The 22,437-nt window shown below is 43.4% G+C and overlaps 1 protein-coding gene across 5 annotated transcripts in view; it reads right to left on the minus strand.

Moving 5' to 3' along the window:
* MCTP2 (multiple C2 and transmembrane domain containing 2) overlaps window positions 1-22,437 on the minus strand; it is a 159,501-nt gene that overhangs the window by 89,999 nt on the left and 47,065 nt on the right. For 4 of the 5 annotated variants that reach the window (XM_064158037.1, XM_064158035.1, XM_064158036.1 and 1 more), the window contains exons 6-10: window positions 16,522-16,664; window positions 15,512-15,588; window positions 13,850-13,961; window positions 11,835-11,870; window positions 1,355-1,519 (exon numbers count right to left, since the gene is read on the minus strand). In XM_064158037.1, the coding sequence (XP_064014107.1) occupies window positions 1,355-1,519; window positions 11,835-11,870; window positions 13,850-13,961; window positions 15,512-15,588; window positions 16,522-16,664 (533 nt within the window). Of the gene's footprint in view, window positions 1-1,354; window positions 1,520-11,834; window positions 11,871-13,849; window positions 13,962-15,511; window positions 15,589-16,521; window positions 16,665-22,437 lie in introns of those variants that run through there. The other variant, XM_064158040.1, reaches the window with a different exon arrangement.

The raw sequence follows: 22,437 nt of genomic DNA on the forward strand, positions 1-22,437 counted from the left end.
TAATTAATGTCTGGTTAATTTGATATCTGCAAATCGTCCCTCTGAGTTTGGTGAGATTGCTCATGTGTTCAGATTACTCCAAGTATTCACTGGATTGGGACTTAAATCACTTGCAATTCATATCACACTACACTACCCACCATTAATACCAGCATGGCCACTGAGATAACAGGAGATAAGATGAGCTGGACCATGACTAAGATTTCTCCCACCTCGTCTCTACTTTTTTGGACCATGCGAAATCGTAGTTCATAAATTTATTCAACTCCACGAAAGAACATGAAGCACTATCACTTAAAAGTCTTATTAGTCCTCAACTTTTGCTGGACCTCAGACAGAAATGCTAAGCACTTAACTGGTTGCAGGCAACATTGTCCTTGCCTCTTCACTTCAAACTCTGTTGTTTTCTGCGACTGCAAACAGTGCAGTCTTGCAGATTCCTGACACAGGCTATGGACCATTGAAAAGGGACATAAAAAGGGATCTTAACTGGAATAATCTATATTTATTCTAAAATAACTAAGCCATTTGGCTTTTTTCAAAGCTGCTTTTCTAAATAAAAACATTCTACCATGACCTTGCTTTGAGGTCTGACATGGGGGACAGAGTGCAGGTTTCGGATGCGCCCACGTCTGAACGTTATGTTCCATGAACTTGCTCGGTACATTTTGTACAAGAGGGAGTTTGTTTGCTTCCTCCTCCTCCTCCTCCCTCCAGTTCAGGCCATGCAGAGCTCAACAGAATAGAATTTTAATCACATCCCCTTTTCCTTATTAGACTTTGGAGATGAAATGTATATCTTTGGGAGGCCCCATTCATTTCTTGCTGGATTCAAGTAAACACAGCCTAGAGGAATGAAAATTCAAATCAAATCCACTGAATATTCTGTGTTTTGGTTTGGGGTTTTCTTTCCTATTATAGGCAACTTTTTTTTTTTTCAGGAAAGGTCTTTAAAAAATAAAACCAAAAAAGTTCTCCTGCACTGGGAATTTCTCCAGGTCTGCTTTTCCAGCATACCTAGCATCACAACCCCAACTTCTGTATTGGCAGAGAACGAAACACATGTGTGATGCTCGTAGCTTTATTTCATTTCATATTGATGTCAGACATCCATCAATATGATGAGTATGTGAAATGCTCAAAACCAGTTAAACACAATATTCCCTACTTCCTCTTTCTGTATTGGCATGTAAAACATCACTACAACGTTAATGTCTCTGATCTGGTCTCCTGGTTTTGATCTCTCTTCTATAAAAAGACACTCAAGAACAGTTCCATCTGAGAGAGCAGCATTAGTAAAAGAAACACCAAGTACTTTAATGGCTTCCAATGTAAGGAAAACCTTAATACTTACCTTACTCCTGTATCTTTGATCTCCTAGTTTGAGGAGAATAAAAATCTCTGCCCAGTTTCCTCCAGGGATGTTCTTCCCCTCCAAAAGGGTGATGGTGACCAGCCCGTTCCACAGCTGGTTCTTGCGCAGAGAGTCGGAGAGTCGCATGCTCCGCATGAAACTCGACTGAAAAGCAAACCAGCAACATGAAACATTTATACACCCAAACTCACACTTTTATGCTCAGATTGGCTATGATATGAATGCAATAGAAGTCAGAGAGGTACTGCAGTGCCTTTGCTTAAGGAATGGAAGGTAGTAGGATGCTATGGATTTTCTGTCGGTACTGTATTGAGGCTGGTCTCACAAAGAGACAGCGTTTGGCATCAGAGCAAAACCTGCAGGATTAGCTTAAACCACCAGAGAAGTCAACTTCAGCTAACCTGGCTGAGCTCTGGCAATAGCAGAGCTCAAGCATTGAGAGCAATCTGTTACCTTGGCTCAGGAAAAGACACAGGAGAGCAATGGGGAGGAGATGTGGAAGCAGGGAAAAAAAACCTCTAAACTCTTAAATGTCTCTAACTACATCCATAAAATGTGGGTCTGTCCCTTTCAGGGAGGCAACCCACAAGCATATATTTAAGAAAGATGTTGAGGTGCTGGAACATGTCCAGAGAGGGGCACCAAGGCTGGTGAGGGGGCTGGAGCACAAGCCCAATGAGGAGCAGCTGAGGAAGCTGGGGTTATTCAGCCTGGAGAAGAATGGGCTCAGAGGAGAGCTTATTGCTCTCTATGGATGATGCACGCCTATAGAAAAGAGATACATGGACAGACTACCTGAAAGGAGGTTGTAGCCAGATGGAGTTGGTCTCTTCTCCCAGGCACCCAATGATAGAACAAGAGGACACAGTCTCAAGCTGCATCAGGGCAGGTTTAAGCTGGATGTTTGGAAGAAATTCTTCATGGAAAGAGTTTGGTATTAGGATGGGCTGCCCTGGGAGGTGGTGGAGTCACCATCCCTGGAGGTGTTTGAAGCCGGATGAAGCACTTAGTGCCACAGCTTAGTTAATTAGAAGGGTTAGGTGATAGCTTGGACTCGATGATCCTAGAGGTCTTTCCCAATGGGGTTAATTCTGTGATCCTATGATAAAGTCTAAGGCCAGGTGAAAGGCTGAACAGGCATCTTCCACCTCCTCAGTCATTCAACTGCCTGTCATCTGCACTAGCTCCTCGCCTGCTGCCTTTGCAGCTCCTGCTTCCAGCAACTGAGCTCACGAATCAAAAATACTGATGCCTGCTGAAAAAACACTGACACCAGCAGGCTCTTTATCTGGAGTTATGGTTACCTGGTAGCCACATTTGTTACCTTCACAACTTCATCCTACACAGCACGGCTGTGCTAACAGTTTGCTAAGCGGCAATATTTTACCGGACAAAGAATGATTAAGTAGACCTTTATTTTTGGGGGGAGAGGGAGCAGGAAACATTCAAACTCAAGGCTAGAGTTTTCTTCTCACACAGTAAAAACCCTGCTGTATTTTATTCTCCTGAAGCAACTTTTAACTTGCCACACTTTGGAGCTTCAATCACGTCACATACAGGTGGGAGCAAGACGGAGGAGAGGATTTCACAAGTCACTTTAAAACGGGACGTGTGAGCTTTAAAAGCAAGCAAGAAAGGGTGCTGCTAAATAAAACGATTGCAAAAGCACCTGATGGCTGAGGATGACTTTTTATGGATCAATCACCCAGCAACAAAATTCTTAAACCATGGCTGGAGAGCTCACCGTTTCTTCCTTATTTTTTGCTGGTTGTTTTGTCACCAGTTATAATGTCCCATTCTTTGAACCCCACCAGCAAACGAATGCTGTATTTAACCAGCCTGTTTGGGCTGCTGGCACACTGGCTGAAATACTCCTGCCTCGAAAAAGAGGAGGAGGTTTTCAGTCATAAATCCAGCTGCAATGTCATTTCTTGGGGGGTTATTCTCTTTGGTTGGTTTAGGTTTTTTTTTTGGGGGGTGGGGGCGGGTTGGTTGGATTTTTGGTTGGTTGGGGTGGTTTGGGTCGTATTTTGGGGGAGACTGTGGGGTTTTTTGGTGGGTTTTTGATTTCTTTCGATTGTATTTTACTTTTTCTCTTTATTTTACTCCCTTTTGCCTTGATTTTATTTTTTTGCCTTTATTTTAATTTCACTTTTTGCCTTCATTTTATTTTTTTGCCTTTACTTTCATTTTACTTTTTGCCTTCAGCTTATATTTTTGTCTTTTGTTTTACTTTTTGCCTTTATTTTTTTCCTTTTATTTTACTTTTTGCCTTCATTTTATTGCCTTTTATTTTAATTTTGTCTTTATTTTTTGTCTTTTACTTTTTTCTCTTTCTCCTTTTAATTTACTTTTGGCCTTTTTTTTTTGTCTTTTATTTACTGTTTGCCTTTATTTTACTTTTTGTCTTTTATTTTAATTTTTTTCCTTTAATTTATTTTTTTGTCTTTTATTTTACTTTTTGCCTTTATTTTTTATATTTTATTTTACTTTTTGCCTTTTTTGGTCTTTATTTTCATTTTACTTCTTACATTCATTTTATTTTTTCCTTCTATTTTACTTCTTGCCTTTATTTTTTTTCTTCTATTTTACTTCTTGCTTTTCTTTTTTTTCTTTTATTTTACTTCTTGCCTTTATTTTTTGTCTTTATTTTCATTTTACTTCTTGCCTTTATTTTTTCCATTTATTTTCATTTTACTTCTTGCTTTCATTTTATTTTTTCTTTCATTTTACTTCTTGCCTTTATATTTTGTCTTTATTTTCATTTTACTTCTTGCCTTTATTTTTTGTCTTTATTTTCATTTTACTTCATGCCTTTATTTTTTGTCTTTATTTTCATTTTACTTCTTGCCTTTATTTTTTGTCTTTATTTTCATTTTACTTTTTGCTTTCATTTTATTTTTTTTCTTTCATTTTACTTCTTGCCTTTATTTTTTGTCTTTATTTTCATTTTACTTCTTGCCTTTATTTTTTGTCTTTATTTTCATTTCATTTCTTGCCTCTATTTTTTAATCTTTACTTTCATTTTACTTTTTGCCTTTAGTTTATTTTTTTTGCCTTTAGGGTTTTTTTTGTCTTTTACTTTTTGCCTTTATTTTTTTGTCTTTATTTTCATTTTACTTTTTGCTTTCATTTTACTTTTTTCTTTCATTTTACTTCTTGCCTTTATTTTGCCTTTTATTTTACTTTTTGCCTTTAGTGTATTATTTTTGCCTTTACTTTGATTTTACTTTTTGTCCTTATTTTATTTTCTTCGCTGATGCTTGTTAAAGTTCATCTTTCAGGCAAAAAAAAGAAAGCTAAAGCACAACTGTTCCCATGGACATACTTCAAAGTCCCGGCAGATATATTCCTCCCTAAACACTGCAACTATTTCAAAATCCTTTTTATTAAGACAAAAAAAAACCAGGGGGGGAGGGAGGGAGAAAGAAGGGAGTAATGTCCAGAAGGGATCAAAGGGCATTCTCCAGTCTGGCAATTGCCTTAGAAAAATGGCAGTGCTTCCATGAAATATGCCCTAAAATAATTTTGCAGCTTGGTATGTCCTAATTTCGAATTGGATGTTTATCTTGGAAAGGCTTCTATCTAACTTGTCCATAAAACAGCTCCACTTAGCTCTATGAGCCCTGTGAAAATGGAATCCAAAGCTGGCTATTAAAGGGGCCTGGAGATTGCTTCCATATGGCGTAACAGCATGGGAGTGGAGGGCTAAGGCCTACAGCAGGCGCTGCTTGGCTTGAGCTCCACATCTATCCATGGACACTCGTTGCATTACACCATAACATCTGGATTATTGCTTGTAAAGTCCCTGGGAAATATCCACTTCCCATCAAAGCCTTTATCTATCTCAGTTGTACTTTGAACGTTTTCGTATTTAACACAGTCATGTTTGATGGGATGTACTTGCTGCTTTAGGACCAAGGATTTTCCCTCCCCTTCTGCTCCTTCCTCAGAGGAGGAAGAGGCATTTGATGTCAGTTCACACAAAAAAAAAACAATCCTGGACCAAGTTTATTATCTGTGTTACAATTTCATTTCAAAACAAAGCATCCAGCTCTCTTCAAAGACACGAAAGGCAGTTGTTATCACTCTGTTTTCAAACCAAACTTGGATTCTTTTCATTTTTCAACAAGGTCAGAATTTTAGGGAGTCACTCAGTGCTGGGGACCTTCCCGCCCAAGTTCTGTAGCATACATAACCTCACCCTTTTTAGCCACTGACTTGACAGTTCAAAGGACTGTTTGGGAGGTACCCAAACCACTCCAGATTCCACAGGGTCCCAGGGAAAAACAGCACCTGCAGCTTGGCGTTATTAGAACACAGTGCAATGCATCAACTCTGACCTTCTGAACAGGTGGCCGCTAGCAAACGGCCCCCTTGAAACTCCTTTCAGGATGGCTGCACAGCTGCAAAACTCCTGTGTGCTCATCTCATATGATGGGTATGCTGATGGCCAGGTAACAGGACCTGGTTACTTTCTGGATGAGATCTAGCATCACTTTAAAGCATCACACTGGAGAGAGAGAACAAGATGTTTGCAGCTGGTTTAGGGCATAGTGCTGATCTGCAGCGCTGCAGTCTGCTTCCTGCTTCCCCCAAACCCAGCTTTACCACCATCATGGCTCTCTCTCCAAATGGAGCAGCAGAGCCCAGGAAGGCTGCTTGCTTCATGCCCCTGTCACATTAGGAATGCTTTGGATTTCCTGCACATGCCCAGGTAATTGCTGCAGTGTGTGCTCAGCAGGTCTGGGATGTCTCCTGTGCCTCATATCATCTACATGAACACCAAAGAATCACTTTGTGCGTGCTCTGCCACCCCCTCTCCAGCCTCCCTGGCTATCTGGCAGGCTGCTCCCCTGACCACCCCGATGGAAATCACAGCCAAATAGGCAGTGTCTCAGATTCCACTTGCAGTTTCTGGAAGGAAGCACATCTAGGCAAACCCAGATGTGTGGCAGACTCATGGACCCGGACTATCAATGACTCAATTTTAGTGTTGCCTGGGGAAGCCTACACTAAGGAAAATGTCTCCCAGGTGACAAGAAAATGATATTGCATTATTTATTTTAAAAGTCTCCTACCTCCTCTTCAATACCTTGCACCTACTCGTTTCAAACTGATTTGCACAGAGTTAAACTTCACAGCCTCCCTCTGAGTTGGCAAAGCCATTACACAGCAGAGAGCTGGGAAGTGCAGCGATTAGTCCAACATTACTCAGGAGCAAAACAAGCACTGAAAAATGTCACCACAAACACTTGCTCTCCTTCCAGCCATTGCTGCACTAACCTGCCTTCACAATGAGACCAGAAAAGGCAAAGCTCATATCTATACTGGCCAGAAAATGAGGACAGAACTACTTAATCAGTGACAATTTTCAAGCGTTTTTATCTATTCAGCTCTTCCCTTCCTCTGTTACCTCCCAGGCTATGAACGCCTCCACACTTGAGTACTTCAGCTCCTCCTGCTGCTGAACCAGAGCTCTTTCCAGCTGTGCTCCCAGACTGGATGCCAGGTCCTTCAGGCTTCTCCTGCTATATTTTCCCATACACTCTTTCCAGTCAGCCAGCTCACACTCTGGCTACATCCCAGACCGAAGCAAAGGTGCCTTGCAGAGGTATAGAACAGTTGGCTGAAGCACAAATCAGGCTATAGGGCTGGAAATTTGGAAACACATGCTTTAGGATGGAATTGGCACATGTCCCAAGCACAAGACACAGGACAGATTTCCTTATTCCTTCCCATCCTTCATTACTTCTGAAATCAAGATAGCCTGGAGGCTAGAATTTGAGAGGTTGTCTCCAGACAGAGCTTGGATTTTGGCTGGACTCTGTGTGCAAACAATCAGGGATACCAAAAAGGTCACCGTTAGGAGCTAATCACTGCTGTAAAATGGATAACAACTTGAACAAAAAGCATCCCTCAAACAAGCCAGCCAGAAAGAAAACAATAAGCACAAGTACATCCAGAAAAACAAAGCAGATGGGTTTAAAGTCTAAGAGCCTACTTTCACTGCAGATTTAGGGACTGAGCAACATCAGGGAAGTAACCTTCTTTGAAGCAAAAGTGTGGCCTGGTCACAGAGCAGGACTCTACCACATGAGGAATGGAAGACAGTTCTTCTCCCTGCTGCTTGGAAAGAACATTTATCTAGAAAACATCCCCTGTCTCTGGGCAGGAAAACTAGAAACAATGCTCACAACACCACTTTCAGAACCTAGTCCTTGGTTTCAAATTTAATATAAAAAACTTCTCTCTTCAACTTTCAGCTTTTACTACTTTCTGGTTCTGGTTTAAAGAAAGCTGGACAAGAACGAGCAGGTGGGACACATTCTGCCATCACACAGCCAAATGCATGAAACAAATGTGAATGATGCAGTTTGAAGGGAAAGAACCAGCTCACTGACCCAGCTTCACAAAGTCCTCTAGGAGCTCAAGTCTCCCTGATAGCACCATTTGTATGTAATCTCCCTCTATAGGCAGCCAGAAAATCCCCTCTGGTGCATCAGGGCTGCTTTCAAATCTGTCACTTCTCCTGACACACACACGTAACGTGCCCCAAGTTCAAACTTGGTTTTGAAGCAATAAAGAGACGCAGAAAAATCGTACATTTAAATGACACAGCGAGGTGGCCAAGTGTGAAGCAAGCCCATCTCTCCCATCTTTCATTTAAAAGGATGAGACAGGACAACAGAAACCCTGCTGCAGTCCCTGTGAAGAGGTCACCATCAAAACTGGGCCATGTAATTTGCCATTTGAGAAAAAAACAACACCACACAAACAAGAAGACTCTTTGGACCCTTCCTCATTAGGCAGGGAAACCATTTTGCAGAGGCAGCCTCCCCTTGGGAAAGAGAAGAGGGCAGCGAGAAAGGCAAGTGAACCGACAGGAGATTGCCGCCACGACGCGTGACCCTGTGGCAACCAAGTCCCTCCGCTCCACAGAGCGCTTGGAGAGCCTCGCTGCCCACAGGGTGTTGTGGGAGGAAGCCAAATACAATGAGGCAGGCAAAAATGAAACCTAACAGCCCAAGCAGAGAAGAAAAAAAAAAGGAAGAAAGAGGAGAGTTGAGGGATTTTCCCCCACCACTGAGATGCACTTGGGTCCAGTCAGCCTTTCAGCCAATTTATTCAATCAGCTTAGGCTATCAAGGTGGCAATTGCGTCACTTTTGTATCAGAACTCAACTGCTGCGGGTCAATCCACCCCGAGCAAACCTGCTTATTTGCTTCATAGATGTTCAACACTCAAAGCTTATTGAGCTGTACAAATGCTGGAAATAGCGTGCAGGGCACTCAGGGTGAGGCTCAAGCCACCCAGGACAAACAAGGCTACTGAGCAGCGGCGTGTTGGGCTCCAGCAGAGACAGCTACCAACTCCCTCTGCACCCCAGATAGCTCCAGAAAGAGAAACAGAAAAGAGGGGAGAGCTTGCCAATACACAGATACAAATGCAAACATTAATAGTGCCTAACAGCATCCTCTTCCCTTTGCTGTGCCACATTCCATGAGAAAGAAGAAAGCAGCCCTCTTGGAGACAGCTCCCACAGAGGACAATACTGTTCTCAGCTCTTATGAAAAATGAGGGATCTGGATGTGCTGCCCATGTCTTGGGAGTCCACCCAAAAGTGTGATGACTCCCTTCTAGTAGCAGGGAAAAGCATATATATATATACACTTTGTAATCAACAGATAGTTAAATCATCCAGTTCAGCAGCTCTTGCACCAAAATGATTTAAAAGACAATGTTTGGTTGCTGGAATCTTTCCTGCATACTATCTATGATGACTGTCAGCCAACTGCAGCTAGACTGAAGATCTGGTACTGCTGTTCATTTTGCTGTTGTCTGAAACACAGCTTTTTCCTCTCTGAAAACCAAAGGAACTCAAAGAACACACACAAAGAAGGCACAGCATCTACAGCAACACATCTGAACACCTTCACCAGTCTGGCATGGAGTTGCATCAAGTATTAACAGCATCAGAGGTGCTAAGTGGAGGGAATTTAGGGAGTCAGAATCTCCCCAAAGCAATGTGAAAAGACTCACTCAGGACACAGAGGTACCTCATAACATAAAATGTCCATATTTGAGGTATAAACAGATTTCTTTCATATGGGCCATACAGTTACAAAAGCAGCGCATGTTAGACTCATTTTGTCCATCCTTACAATTTTCCCTGTGTAGAAGAATATGTTCCCTGTGCAGAAGAAAAGCTGAATATTACAGAAGAGGTCAGCTATAGATCAGAATAAACCCAAAAAAAACCCCAAACAAACAAAGGAAAAACACCAAACCATGGAAACTCTTTCAAACACAAAACCTTCATTTACCTAAACCTACAGAGATGAAGTTTCCATCTGCCTCAGTTCGGCTGCTCAAGTGGAAAGTATAAAGCCTTTTTCTCCTGCAACAATCAACCTGAGCCAGCTCAGCAGCCAAAAAAGGAGACGAGTTTGTCTATCTGTTACAGAGCTCTCTCCATTTCCCCTGCCCTCCTTTTTCCCTGTGTCTTTATCTCGTCCAGCAACACTGTTTTCTCCCCCATCACAGTCTCTGGCTATTCTTCTGTAACCTCTTGTGCCTTCCCTAGACACCTATATTCCCCATGCACACAATTTTTCTTCCCAGCCTTTATGTTCTGCCACAAACTGCTAGTACTGCTTCCCCAGACCAGAGTTTCCTAACTAAAGATGGTTATTGATGTACAGCAGTGGTGTTTTAGTGCAGTAGCAGAATCAATAAACTAGGAAATACTGCTTTGTCAGATTTTTTTCCAGCGCATGCTGGGAAATATTTTTACTGCCTTTGGATGGTCACAAAGCTTTTCTTTAGAGATCACACCGAAGCATGAACTGTGTCTTCTTCCCTGGGAAGAACTGAAGCTCTCCTACCCTCTAGTGACTGGAACAGAATAGAGCACAGGGTTGCAGCTCTGAGTTTTTTTTCCCCTCCTCTTTTAAACAATACTTTTGCTTCTAACTCAGCTCTGTGCTCCAGCATCTCCTCCTTTTAAATTTAAAACATGCTGAGGCAGAAGTCAGAGTCTTGAGAACTGAATGATCAGTGTGGGTTTTGCTTGTCTTGGACTTTGTTCCTTCTGCAAACTACTATATTTTTGAATCACAGAATCAACCAGGTTGGAAGAGACCTTCAAGATCATCCAGTCCAACCTAGCACCCAGCCCTAGCCAATCAACTACACCATGGCACTAAGTGCCTCATCCAGGCTTTTCTGAACACCTGAAATGAAACATTAATGATAATCTCCAAATAGTGCAATGGACATCCACTGGGGCCTGTTCTGGATGAAAACTATATGACCTCAACTACCTGAAGGGAGGCTGTAGCCAGGTGGAGGGTGGGCTCTTCTCCCAAGCAACCAGCAATAGAACAAGGGGACACAGTCTCAAGTTGTGGTGGGGAAAGTCCAGGCTGGGTGTTAGGAGGAAGTTGTTGCCAGAGAGAGTGATTGGCATTGGAATGGGCTGCCCAGGGAGGTGCTGGAGTCACTGTCCCTGGAGGTGTTCAAGAAAAGTCTGGATGAGGCACTTGGTGCCATGGTCTGGTTGATTGGCTAGGGCTGGGTGGTAGGTTGGAGTGGATGAGCTTGGAGGTCTCTTCCAACCTGGTTGATTCTATTCTATTCTATCCTATGCTGTTCTGTTCTATAGAAGACCAAGGGAACCAAGTTCTGTAGATATGTAGCAACACACAGATCTTGGAAACCCTGTTACACTGCTGATAATGAAAACTCCTTGCTTGCCTCCATCCCAAAACCAAACGGAATGTCCACACTCACAAGAGCAACCAGAAGAAATATTGCCTCACAAGTTCCCCAAGTGATAAAAAGCAACCCAAACCATTACTCCAGGATCTAGGAGACACACAGTTCAGCTCCAGCACCAACTACTGGCCACCTTTCAGGTATCCTTGAGCAGATCTGATTTCCCATAGCTACTGTTTTTTTTTTAATGTATTTACACTTATTTCCTCATCAAAGACAAGGTCTTTCCAAAGCTCTTTGCTGAATGGGATCTTACTGTCACTGGCTCTAGCCACTATAATAGGGCCTACATTACAGGAAAACAGCAGCAATTTCTCATTCCATTAAAAAAAATAGGTAAAAAAATCAAATAAAATAATCCTACTGGCTGGATGTTAGGAGGAAGTTCTTCACAGAGAGAGTGATTTGCCATTGGAATGGGCTGCCCAGGGAGGTGTTGGAGTCACCATCCCTGGAGGTGTTCAAGAAAAGACTGGATGAGGCGCTTAGTGCCATGGTCTGGTTGACTGGCTAGGGCTGGGTGATAGGTTGTACTGGATGAGCTTGGAGGTCTCTTCCAACCTCACTGATTCTATGATTCTATGATTCAGAGCTTTCTGATATTTACACTTTGCTTCAGAAGATGGCACAAAGATGTTGGGAGAGGACTTCGTTGTTTTTAAGATAAAAGATGGATTACCTTGGATGAAGTTCGCTTCTTCCGACTTGACCACCTCTATTCATGAGTTTCCACCATCACACCAAAGAGAATCCAGAGAGAAGAGAAAGAGAATGAGTGAAATAGTGAAAAGGTTTAGTAAAACAGTTCCAACAGAAGCTTTAACAATCTATTACTAACAGCTGATTACTAAGTAGGGAGACTAAATAGGGAGGTGGATCTACTGCTGCATGCATAGAATAAGGGTTGGAAGAGACCACAAGGATCATCTAGTTCCAAATCCTCTGCCATGGGCAGGGACACCTCACACTAGATCAAGCTGTCCATAGCCTCATCCAGCCTGGCCTTAAACACCTCCAGGGGTGGGGCTTCCACCACCTTCCCCTGCAACCTCTTCCAGGCTCTCACTACCCTCATGCTGAAGAGCTTCTTCCTAACATCCAGTCTGAATCTCCCCATTTCTAGCTTTGTTCCATTCCCCCCAGTCCTATTGCTACCTGACAGCCTAAAACATCTCTCCCTTTGTGAAGCTTTCTTGTAAGCCCTTCACTTCATCTGCCTCCATTCCCTCATGGAATGTAACAACCAACTCAAAATACCTGCATTGCATCCAAAACAAAAGGAGGAAATTTTAAATAATTTAAAAAAAAAAGAAAGTTAAAAATCAAGAATAAAAAGTGGAAGGAGCCAGAGCCATTAGTAAGAAACATGGCTTCGACTTTTGGTGCCATCTGGTTGTACAGAAAGGTAATTTTAAAAGGAACAAAAAGAAAAAGAGGGGGGAAAAAATCACCTTGCTGCTAAGTGCTAATGGGTACAGAACCATTTTGCTGTTCTGATTCCACTGGAAATGGTTGAGCAATTTGCATTTGAAATAAGAGGGCTTAAAACATTGCCTTTAAAAAAAAACCAACAAACCCAGCATTTCAGTGAGCACCAACTCTTATTGTCTGCACTCTGACTGTTAACTAAGCACCCCAAGAGTACCAAAAGCTGCTCCTTTTAAACCAATTTTCTCTTTCACTGGCTAGGTCCACTTCAGCCATTGCCTTCCTCAAAAATCCCAGAAGAATCCTTGAGGTTCTTTTGGCTAAATTTCATCAGCAAAAAAAAATAAAATTAACTTCATTTCTTTGTTTTCCCCCTTCCTGTATATGCCACTCTTGCACAAGTCAGAGAGGGAATTCACATTCTGGATAAAAGCCACCTCATAATATTGATATAGAAATCTGACAAGGATGTTTTGAACGTGGTCATGACACTTTTAACTGATCACATAGAATCAACCAGGTTGGAAGAGATCTCCAAGATCATCCAGTCCAACCTAGCACCCAGCCCCATCCAAGCAACTAGACCATGGCACTAAGTGCCTCAGCCAGGCTTTGCTTCAACACCTCCACCACCTCCCTGGGCAGCCCATTCCAATGCCAATCACTCTCTCTGTGAAGAACTTCCTCCTAACATCCAGCCTATACTTCCCCTGGCACAGCTTGAGACTGTGTTCCCTTGTTCTGTTGCTGGTTGCCTGGCAGAAGAGACCAACCCCACCTGGCTACAACCTCCCTTCAGGTAGTTGTAGACAGCAATGAGCTCTGCCCTGAGCCTCCTCTTCTCTAGGTTAAACAACCCCAGGTGCCTCAGCCTCTCCTCATAGGGTTTGTGTACCATGCCCCTCACCAGCTTCGTTGGCATTCTCTGGACACCTTCCAGCACCTCAACATCTCTCTTGAATTGAGGGGCCCAGAACTGGACACACATACTGAGGTAGAATGAGCTTGGAGGTCTCTTCCAGCCTGGTTGATTCTATGATTCTACACAAGAGAGAGGCATCTGGCTGCTGTTGTCTACACAGCTTTCACCCAGGCACACATTGGGCTTGTTTTTGAAGATGTGATCAATCTCCATTTCAATATTGAGTCTCAAAGGATGAAAAACAAAGGTGGCATTTCCCAATAAATCTGATCATGCCAGCATTTTTTGCCTCTTTTCTCCACACAGCCACTCCAGCTACACATTTGTTTTCCTGTGTCACTTACATTTCTCTTGAAGTCTCCTTGCTTGACTGCTAGACTCAAATTCAATACAATCACTCCCATGTCATCTTCCAAACTGTTGGGATCTTCCAGTTTTAAAACCTGTTCAGTAGTTCTACAAGCAAAAAAAAAAACCACAACAACCACAAATGTGCATTTATTGACTCCAGTTAACTCGAGTTGATTATTAAAGGTCAGGCTGAGCTGTGCAAATTTCAGCTTCTTGCCTGAAATTGCCCATATTGAGTTGAAATGTTAAAATGGGAAGCCTGGAGGGTTCCTTATGAATTCAGACAAAATATACCCCCCCACCTAATAGTGCAGACTAGCAACTACATAACATTGCTTCATGGTAGAAGAAGAAGGAGGCTCCTTATAAGAAGGGGAGGCTCCCAGGTGACCTTCTTGTGGCCTTCCAGGATCTGAAGGAGGCCTACAAAAAAGCTGGGGAGGGACATTTTAGGCTACCAGGTAGTGACAGGACTAGGGAGAATGGAGCAAAGCTGGAGGTGGGGAGATTCAGACTGGACATGAGGAGAAAGTTGTTGAGCATGAGAGTGGTAAGAGGCTGGAATGGGTTGCCCAGGGAGGTGGTTGAAGCCCCATGCCTGGAGGTGTTTAAGGCCAGGCTGGATGAGGCTGTGTGCAGCCTGCTCTAGGGTAGGGTATTTCTGCCCATGGCAGGGGGGTTGGAACTAGATGATCCTTGTGGTCTCTTCCAACCCTGACTGGTTCTATGATTGCATGTTTTTAACTCTCCGTGTGCAGATGCACGCTGAATTAAGTTGCTACTGCCTCCACTGTGCAGGAAGGAAGTGCAACCAAAAAACTCACCCAAGTGAATTTTCTAATATTAATGGCTTAGATTCCCCTCCCAAGACCTGTGTTCTGCCTTTCTCCTGCCTGTGTTTAACCTCCCTCTGTGACACTATTTGCCCTCCAAAAAAGAGAATGCTGGCATTTACCTGGTAGCACTCTCTCCTGGATAAACTCATCAATGTTTCTAGCAGCTCACACTGCAGCCACAGGGGCTGTTGGACTCCTGCACAGGGAAAGCTCATTTGCTCCAAAAAAAAAATAGCCACACAGCAAGGGAGTATGAAAGAGAGAACTAAAACTTGAATTCCTGGCTTCCAGCTCTACATTGAGACCAAGCAGCAGCAGACAAAAGGCACAGGGCTTGTCTCTGTACTAAATCAGGGCCAGATGAGCTGCTGTGGGGATGGATGGCTGCGGGGGGTGGGGAAGACTGGAAACAGGGTGCTCACAGCCTGCCAGACAAACCACTCCCATGCCCACCACCATCTATGTAGGGCTGAGAAGGGGTCTCAACCTTCTCCCTCCCTTCTTCTTCACCTCCATAAATTATTCTGGTGCAGCTCTCCCTAAACAATGCCACATATGAGACTCTCATTCTTGTTCCTAGATGTGAAAAGCAGTGGGTGCCTTCTGCTGAACTGGGCTCCATCCAGGTTGGATTCAAATCCAGTACACAATGCTGGATAAAAATAGGCATTTACAGGATTATTCAAGAGAAACCTTTCGAAATGCACTTCCCACCAATCCATCAAAATGCTTTTGCATGAAGAGACAAATCCCAAGCTACAGCAAAAGCATTTCACTATTTACCTGCATTAGTAACCTTTAATTAAGTAGATGTATTACCTATTGAGTTCAAGCTCAGCAAGCGCTACAAACGCCGAACCCATGAAGTCTGAGGAGGTTAAGTCTCGATCGTACACCTGGTAGTAAAACAGAACAAACAGAATCATAGAATCAACCAGGTTGGAAGAGACCTCTAAGATCATCCAGTCCAACCTATCCCCCAGCACTATCCAATCAACTAGACCATGGCACTAAGTGCCTCACCCAACCTAACACCCAGCCCTGTCCAGTGGGAGAAATGATCACATTTCTGCTTTTTCACATCATAAGCCAACCAATAAAAGAACAGAAATGCTCAGCCCTTTCAGTTCAATTTTGTATTTGAGAGATCAAAGCCTAGATATAATTCAGGGATAATTTTCCATCTCCTTGCTTTAATTCATATTTTTAACTAAATATTTAAACAGCATTTGGAAAGTATCCCCTTCATATTATGTCAACAGAGCGATGTGTGCCGCTACGGATCGTGCCTGTTCCTTTATGCTCAGCACGATGGCATAACGAAATGCTGCATGAAAATCAGGTACTTCTGGCTACAGATGTTTTAGCAATTAGTGCTCACAACTGGTAGCTTGCAGTTCTGGTAACTGTAACGTTACTCATAATGAGAAAAGGCTTTGCTACTTGTCACGGCTGCATCCCAGGCAATAATTCTGTTCCACCCAGCCAAATCGCACTCTTAAAACGTGCTTATGAAACCACTGCTGGTTTCACTGAGCTTGCACAAGTGTAGAAGGGGGAGCAAGCAGAATTTTGCTCCACAGCTTTAAACACAACCATGTCAAGGAGTTTTATTTCAGCTGGGGGGTTTTGGAGCCAGCAAGTAAAACGCAAGAGTAAAGTCTGGAAAAGACATAGGCGCACTTTAATTTGGAATTGTTGAAACTCTTCGACCTCCACAGTGAATAAAAAAATCAGTAAGTTTCTAAAGCTCAAAATAATCACTCATATATATATATATATATATAAATCTATCATTAAAAAGAAATAAATCTAAACCCAAAACCTACCTTGATCCAGAGCTTTTGATCGAGGTTCTGTACAGGCAGCACAACAGTTTCATCCCAAACTGGGTTGAGGTTCTTGTAGACAACTTTACTTTTGTATAGAGTCTTCCCATTCAGTTTAAACTTCACATATGGGTCACTTGTACCTACAATAATTAATAAAGTAGATAGATTTGCATGCCCCCAAGCTTAAATTGTTTCCATAAAACAATAAGCAACAACAACAAATGGTAATGACTCGTTTTATACATGTAAAAATTGCTACTTCCTACAGGAAAGTAGCCAGGTGGGGTTGGGCTCTTCTGCCAGACAACCAGCAACAGAACAAGGGGACACAGTCTCAAGTTGTGTCAGGGGAGGACTAGGCTGGGTGTTAGGAGGAAGTTGTTGGCAGAGAGAGTGATTGGCATCGGAATGGGCTGCCCTGGGAGGTGGTGGAGTCACTGTCCCTGGAGGTGTTCAAAAAAGCCTGGATGAGGCATTTAGTGCCATGGTCTGGTTGGTTGGATAAGGCAGGGTGCTCGTTTGGACTGGATGAGCTTGGAAGTCTCTTCCAACCTGGTTGATTCTATAATTCTATCATTCCATTCTATGAAATCTCCAGAATGGAACCACAGAGTTGTCTGAAAGCAGGCAACAAAAAGTCTTCATTTTGCTTGATCTCTGCTGAGTTATTCTTAAAGAACATTAATTACTCTTTAGTAACTTAATTGGCATTTTAATTTGGGAATAGGGCAAACATAGGCAGGGCTCTTTACAGCTCAGCTAACAACTTAAAGTGTGGAAAAGAGAATCATAGAATCAACCAGATTGGAAGAGACCTCCAAGCTCATTCAGTCCAACCTAGCACCCAGCCCTATCCAGTCAACTAGACCATGGCATCATCCTGTGACTAAGAATATATAAAAAGAGCAAAACTCAAAAGCATCATAGCTTGGACAGGAGCTAGAGAGGAACCAGTCACAATAGATAAAAGACCCTTTGAGGATTTCATCACTGCCATCACCTGCCAATTTGCTGAAATTCAACATTTTCAGTTTCAGTGAAAAAAAAACACTGACATGATCCACCAGCTCTGGGTAAAAAAAAACACACACAGAAGAAACTCCATAAAGACAACAACCAATATTCAGGTAAGGCATTTTTTAATCCAAGTGGCACAATTTGGCATGGCAATGATGGCCCACATTTTTTTATGGAGCAGATGTCCATGGATGGAACATGAAGCTGGTGCCACTCGGCAGCAATAGAAATACTCGCAGCTGTCAAAAGGAGCACAGAAGAGGGAATTGACTTTTTATTGTTGTTATTAAAGCAGCAGCACCTGTACTAACACCAATCACTGTGCAGGACCCATACAACCAGAGGAACAAGGTGCACAAAGGATTTAAGTAGGTAGTAGATTTAGGAATGCATACAGACTTGGTTAAAAAAGAATCTCACAAGCTGCAAATAAGGGAAAGAAAAGAAACTGAGGTGCAGTAGTATTTGTAATTAACCAATCTCAGATGCCATCCATCTGTCATAATCAATATTGTCTATATTATACCTTGTATTTGGAATTAAAAGTCCCTCCTAATAGATGGATTTCATTAGATAGTGCTGTGTGATAGTCCCGGCTGCTCCTGAGCCTACAGCGTCGGCTGCAGGCAGGGAATCATAGAATCAACCAGGTTGGAAGAGACCTCCAAGATCATCCAAGTCCAACCTAGCACCCAGCCAGGTCCAGTCAACCAGACCATGGCACTAAGTGCCTCAGCCAGGCTTTGCTTCAACACCTCCAGGGATGGTGACTCCACCACCTCCCTGGGCAGCCCATTCCAATGCCAATCACTCTCTCTGACAACAACTTCCCCCTAACATCCAGCCTAGACCTCCCCTGACACAACTTGAGACTGTGTCCCCTTGTTCTGTTGCTGGGTGCCTGGCAGGAGAGACCAACCCCCACCTGGCTACAGCCTCCCTTCAGGTAGTTGTAGACAGCAGTGAGGTCTGCCCTGAGCCTCCTCTTCTCTAGGCTAAACAACCCCAGCTGCCTCAGCCTCTCGTTATAGGGTTTGTGCTCCAGGCCCCTCACCAGCTTTGTTGCCCTTCTCTGGACACCTTCCAGCACCTCAACATCTCTCTTGAATTGAGTAGCCCAGAACTGGACACAGTACTCAAGGTGTGGCCACAGTGTTAAGTCCAGGGGCAGAATAACCTCCCTTGTCCTACTGGCCACACTGTTGAAAGAACAAATCTGACACCAGACATCACATTTGAAAACAATCTGAGCCTGTCCTCCCCAACCCCAGTGACATACTGGCTGACAAGTGTGTGGCAGTTCAGGATAACTCAGTGTAGGACCAAAACTCAGTCTTGTCAGGAATTTGGGGAAACAGTGAGAAAGTGGAAAATCCATATTTAAACATCCAAAGCTCTGAGCAGCATTGTGTGAAGACAGACTGACTCAAAGCAAGCAACTATCTGCAATTCCAGAGTAAAGAGCTGAGCTCCTGGGCCACACAGACTTGGTTTTATGAATTAGAGAAAGTTTTTACTGTGTTTTCATTTCAAAAGTGAAAGGTTGCAGAACCCTAACCAATTCTGCACAAGGGTGCCTCATTCACAGAAAGCCAGCTGAAAACATCAGCTGGTTTTCAAACGCTACCTGCAGCCGACCCTTTCCCTGAGGAATGATTGTTGAAATCAACTCCCCAGAATGCTGTGAATTTAAAAGAAGATTCTTTTTCTTCTCCTCTAAGAGAGAATAACAAGGGCCTGATCTAAAGCCAGAGACATCAGAGGGCAGCTTCTCATTGTTTTCAGTGGGTTAGGACTAGTCCTTTCCCCAGAATCCTTCTTAGAACTATGATTATATTCTTATATAAAAGGTACAGCACATTTTCTATGAGTGGGAACACACAGATAAATCATGGGCCCCATACTGTGAGCAGCAGCCTTCAAAGGATGTAGGAGTTAAGAAATGACAGCACAGCTCTTATTTTCTTAAATAACTATTAAAAAAAAAACAAATACAGAAACAAAACATAACAAAAACCCAAGAGAATAACAAAAAATATCCACCAAAACCTAATCCTTGCTTTCCATTTCCAGGGTAAGCAGGAATAAGTTGCATTATTAAAAATAATAGCAGTAATAATAATGTCCACAACCTACTCTGTGCATGAAATAACCACTGGCTGAGAGAAGGAAAGCAACTGATGAAATGAAAACATGAAGAGGGTGATGGAGGCAGATGGGCTCAACTAGAACTCTTCTGCTTTGGGCACATAATGATGAAATGAAAACATGAAGAGGGTGATGGAGGCAGGTGGGCTAAAACTAGAACTCTTCTGCTTTGGGCATATAATGATGAAATGAAAACATGAAGAGGGTGATGGAGGCAGATGAGCTCAACTAGAACTCTTCTGCTTTGGGCATATAATGATGAAATGAAAACACGAAGAGGGTGATGGAGGCAGGTGGGCTCAACTAGAACTCTTCTGCTTTGGGCATCTATTGATGAAATGAAAACATGAAGAGGGTGATGGAGGCAGGTGGGCTACAACTGGGACTCTTCTGCTTTGGGCATCTAATTGATGAAATAAAAACATGAGGAGGGTGATGGAGGCAGGTGGGCTACAACTAGAACTCTTCTGCTTTGGGTACATAAATTCCATGAGGGCAAAACCTGAAAAACTGAGAGAGAAAGAGGAGACAGAGAAACAGCCAGAGGGTTCAACAACTGCAAGTATAAAACTCCAGGCCCTTTCACAAGGATGGAAAGCAAGAAGATTATCACTAAATAAGCATCCCAATTGCATTATTGCCCTGAAAGCTTTCCAGACTCTTATTTAGTAAAGGAAAATAAAAGAGGGGGAAGGGCTGCCCGGGACTGCTCGTGTGAGCCAGGCTTTAGCCATCATTCTTATACAGGAAGAATTCCTTCCTTTATATTTACATATATTTACACACATTTATACACACACGTTTATTAAGTGAATATCTATTTCAATATGTTTGTACTTAAGGATATTAGTATTTAAATATAGATCTAAATATATATGTACGAGAAAACAAAAGGAGCGAGCAAGAAAAAGCTCCAATAAAAAGAGGCCTTTAATTAAATAAGATTGCTACTCTGGGATCAAGCCTTCATGCTTGTCAGCTTACTCTCAAAATAAACATCTCAAACCAGGGCCTCAGTGGTGTCACTTACTCCAGCAAGGCAGCCTGGGTAATCCCTCGCTATCTTGACAGCTCCAGAATGTTCACACTGCTTCACGGCTGAGCGGCGGCACTCGCGTGGAAGGGGAGAATATTAACGCCGGGAATTAATAGGAAGGAAAGGGGATGATGGTTTACAAAAGCCAAGCAAGGGAAAGGTGTCAAGTTAGCATCAGTGTTAATTGTGAGGGAGGATAATTGCGGAGGGGCGCGGGCTCCGGCGGCGCTCGCCAGCCTGCCTGCCTGCCTGTCAGAGCGGGGGAACATCTCAACTAGGCAGGCGGCGGAAAGGGGTCGGCAGCTCCCCGATCGCACAAACGATGCCTCCATGCTGCCAAACAGATGGACTTGCACCTCTGTGGTAGGAGATGGTGTGCACCAGGGCTCAGTGGACATCACTAGGATGAACCTGGATGGCCAGGAGAGAAATGATGGGGGGGGAAGGAGGAAAGCGTATGGCACTGCAGATCTTTTGGGGGCTTTCCAAGGAGCCCCTCAAGTTGCTCACTGGATGTTGGGCAAAGTCCCTGTACCTCCTTCACAGAATCACAGAATTAATTAAGTTGGAAAAGACTTTTGAGGTCACCGAGTCCAATCTATCACCTAAATCTTCTAATTAACTAAACCATGGTACTAAGAGTCTCATCTAGTCTTCTTTTAAACACCTCCAGGGATGGGGACTCAACCACCTCCCCAGGCAGCCCATTCCAATGCAAATCACTCTTGCTATGAAGAACTTCTTCCTAACATCCAGCCTAAACCTGCCCCGGTACAGCTTAAGACTGCATCCTCTTGTTCTGTTGCCTGGGAGAAGAGACCAACTCCACCTGGCTACAACTTCCTTTCAGGTAGTTGTGGAAAGCAATGAGGTCTGCCCTGAGCCTACTCTTCTCCAGGCTGAATAACCCCAGCACCCTCAGCTGCTTCTCGTAGGGCTGTGCAATCTCCTTTCATCATTGTATCCATTTCTGTCTTTAAGACACCCTAGATTACATGCAGATAATAAAAACAAGTTTAAAAGGGAGACAGGGAATAAAAAATAAGCCAGGTGGGCAAGGCTCACCTGACAGGATGAACAGCAAAGACTGCAAACTATTAACTGCTTTTGAGTTCAAAGCTGGAGGCCTTCTGGATTCAAGACCTGAAGGAAGTATGTCTGGATCTACTAACAGGATGTTAAGGGTTGGAAGGGACCCAAGGAGATCGTCGAGTCCAATTCCCCCTGCCAGAGCAGGACCATACCATCTAGCACAGATCACAGAGGAACACATCCAGACAGGCCTTGAAAGGCTCCAGAGAAGGAGACTCCACAGCCTCTCTAGGGAGCTTGTTCAAGTGCTCTGTGACTCTCCCCTCGCGTTGAGGTGAAGCCTCTTGTGCTGCAACTTACATCCATTGCTCCTTGTCCTATCCCAGGGAGCAAGTTAGAAGAGCCTGTCCCCACCCTCCTGACCAGCCCTCAGATGCTTACAAACATTTATTAAATTCCCTCTCAGTCTTCTCTTCTCCAGACTAAAAAGCCCCAGGTCCCTCAGCCTCTCCTTATAAGCCATGCCCTCCTGTCCCCTCATCGTCCTCGTAGTCCTCCGCTGGATCACCTCCCAACCTGTACTGGTGCAGTTTATTATTCCTTCCCAGATGCAGGACTCTGCACTTGTCCTTGTTGAACCTCATTTGGCTCCTTTGTGCCCAGCTCTCAGTCTGTCCAGA

This window comes from Pogoniulus pusillus, chromosome 17 (genome assembly GCF_015220805.1).
Source record: "Pogoniulus pusillus isolate bPogPus1 chromosome 17, bPogPus1.pri, whole genome shotgun sequence".
NCBI lineage: Eukaryota > Metazoa > Chordata > Aves > Piciformes > Lybiidae > Pogoniulus > Pogoniulus pusillus.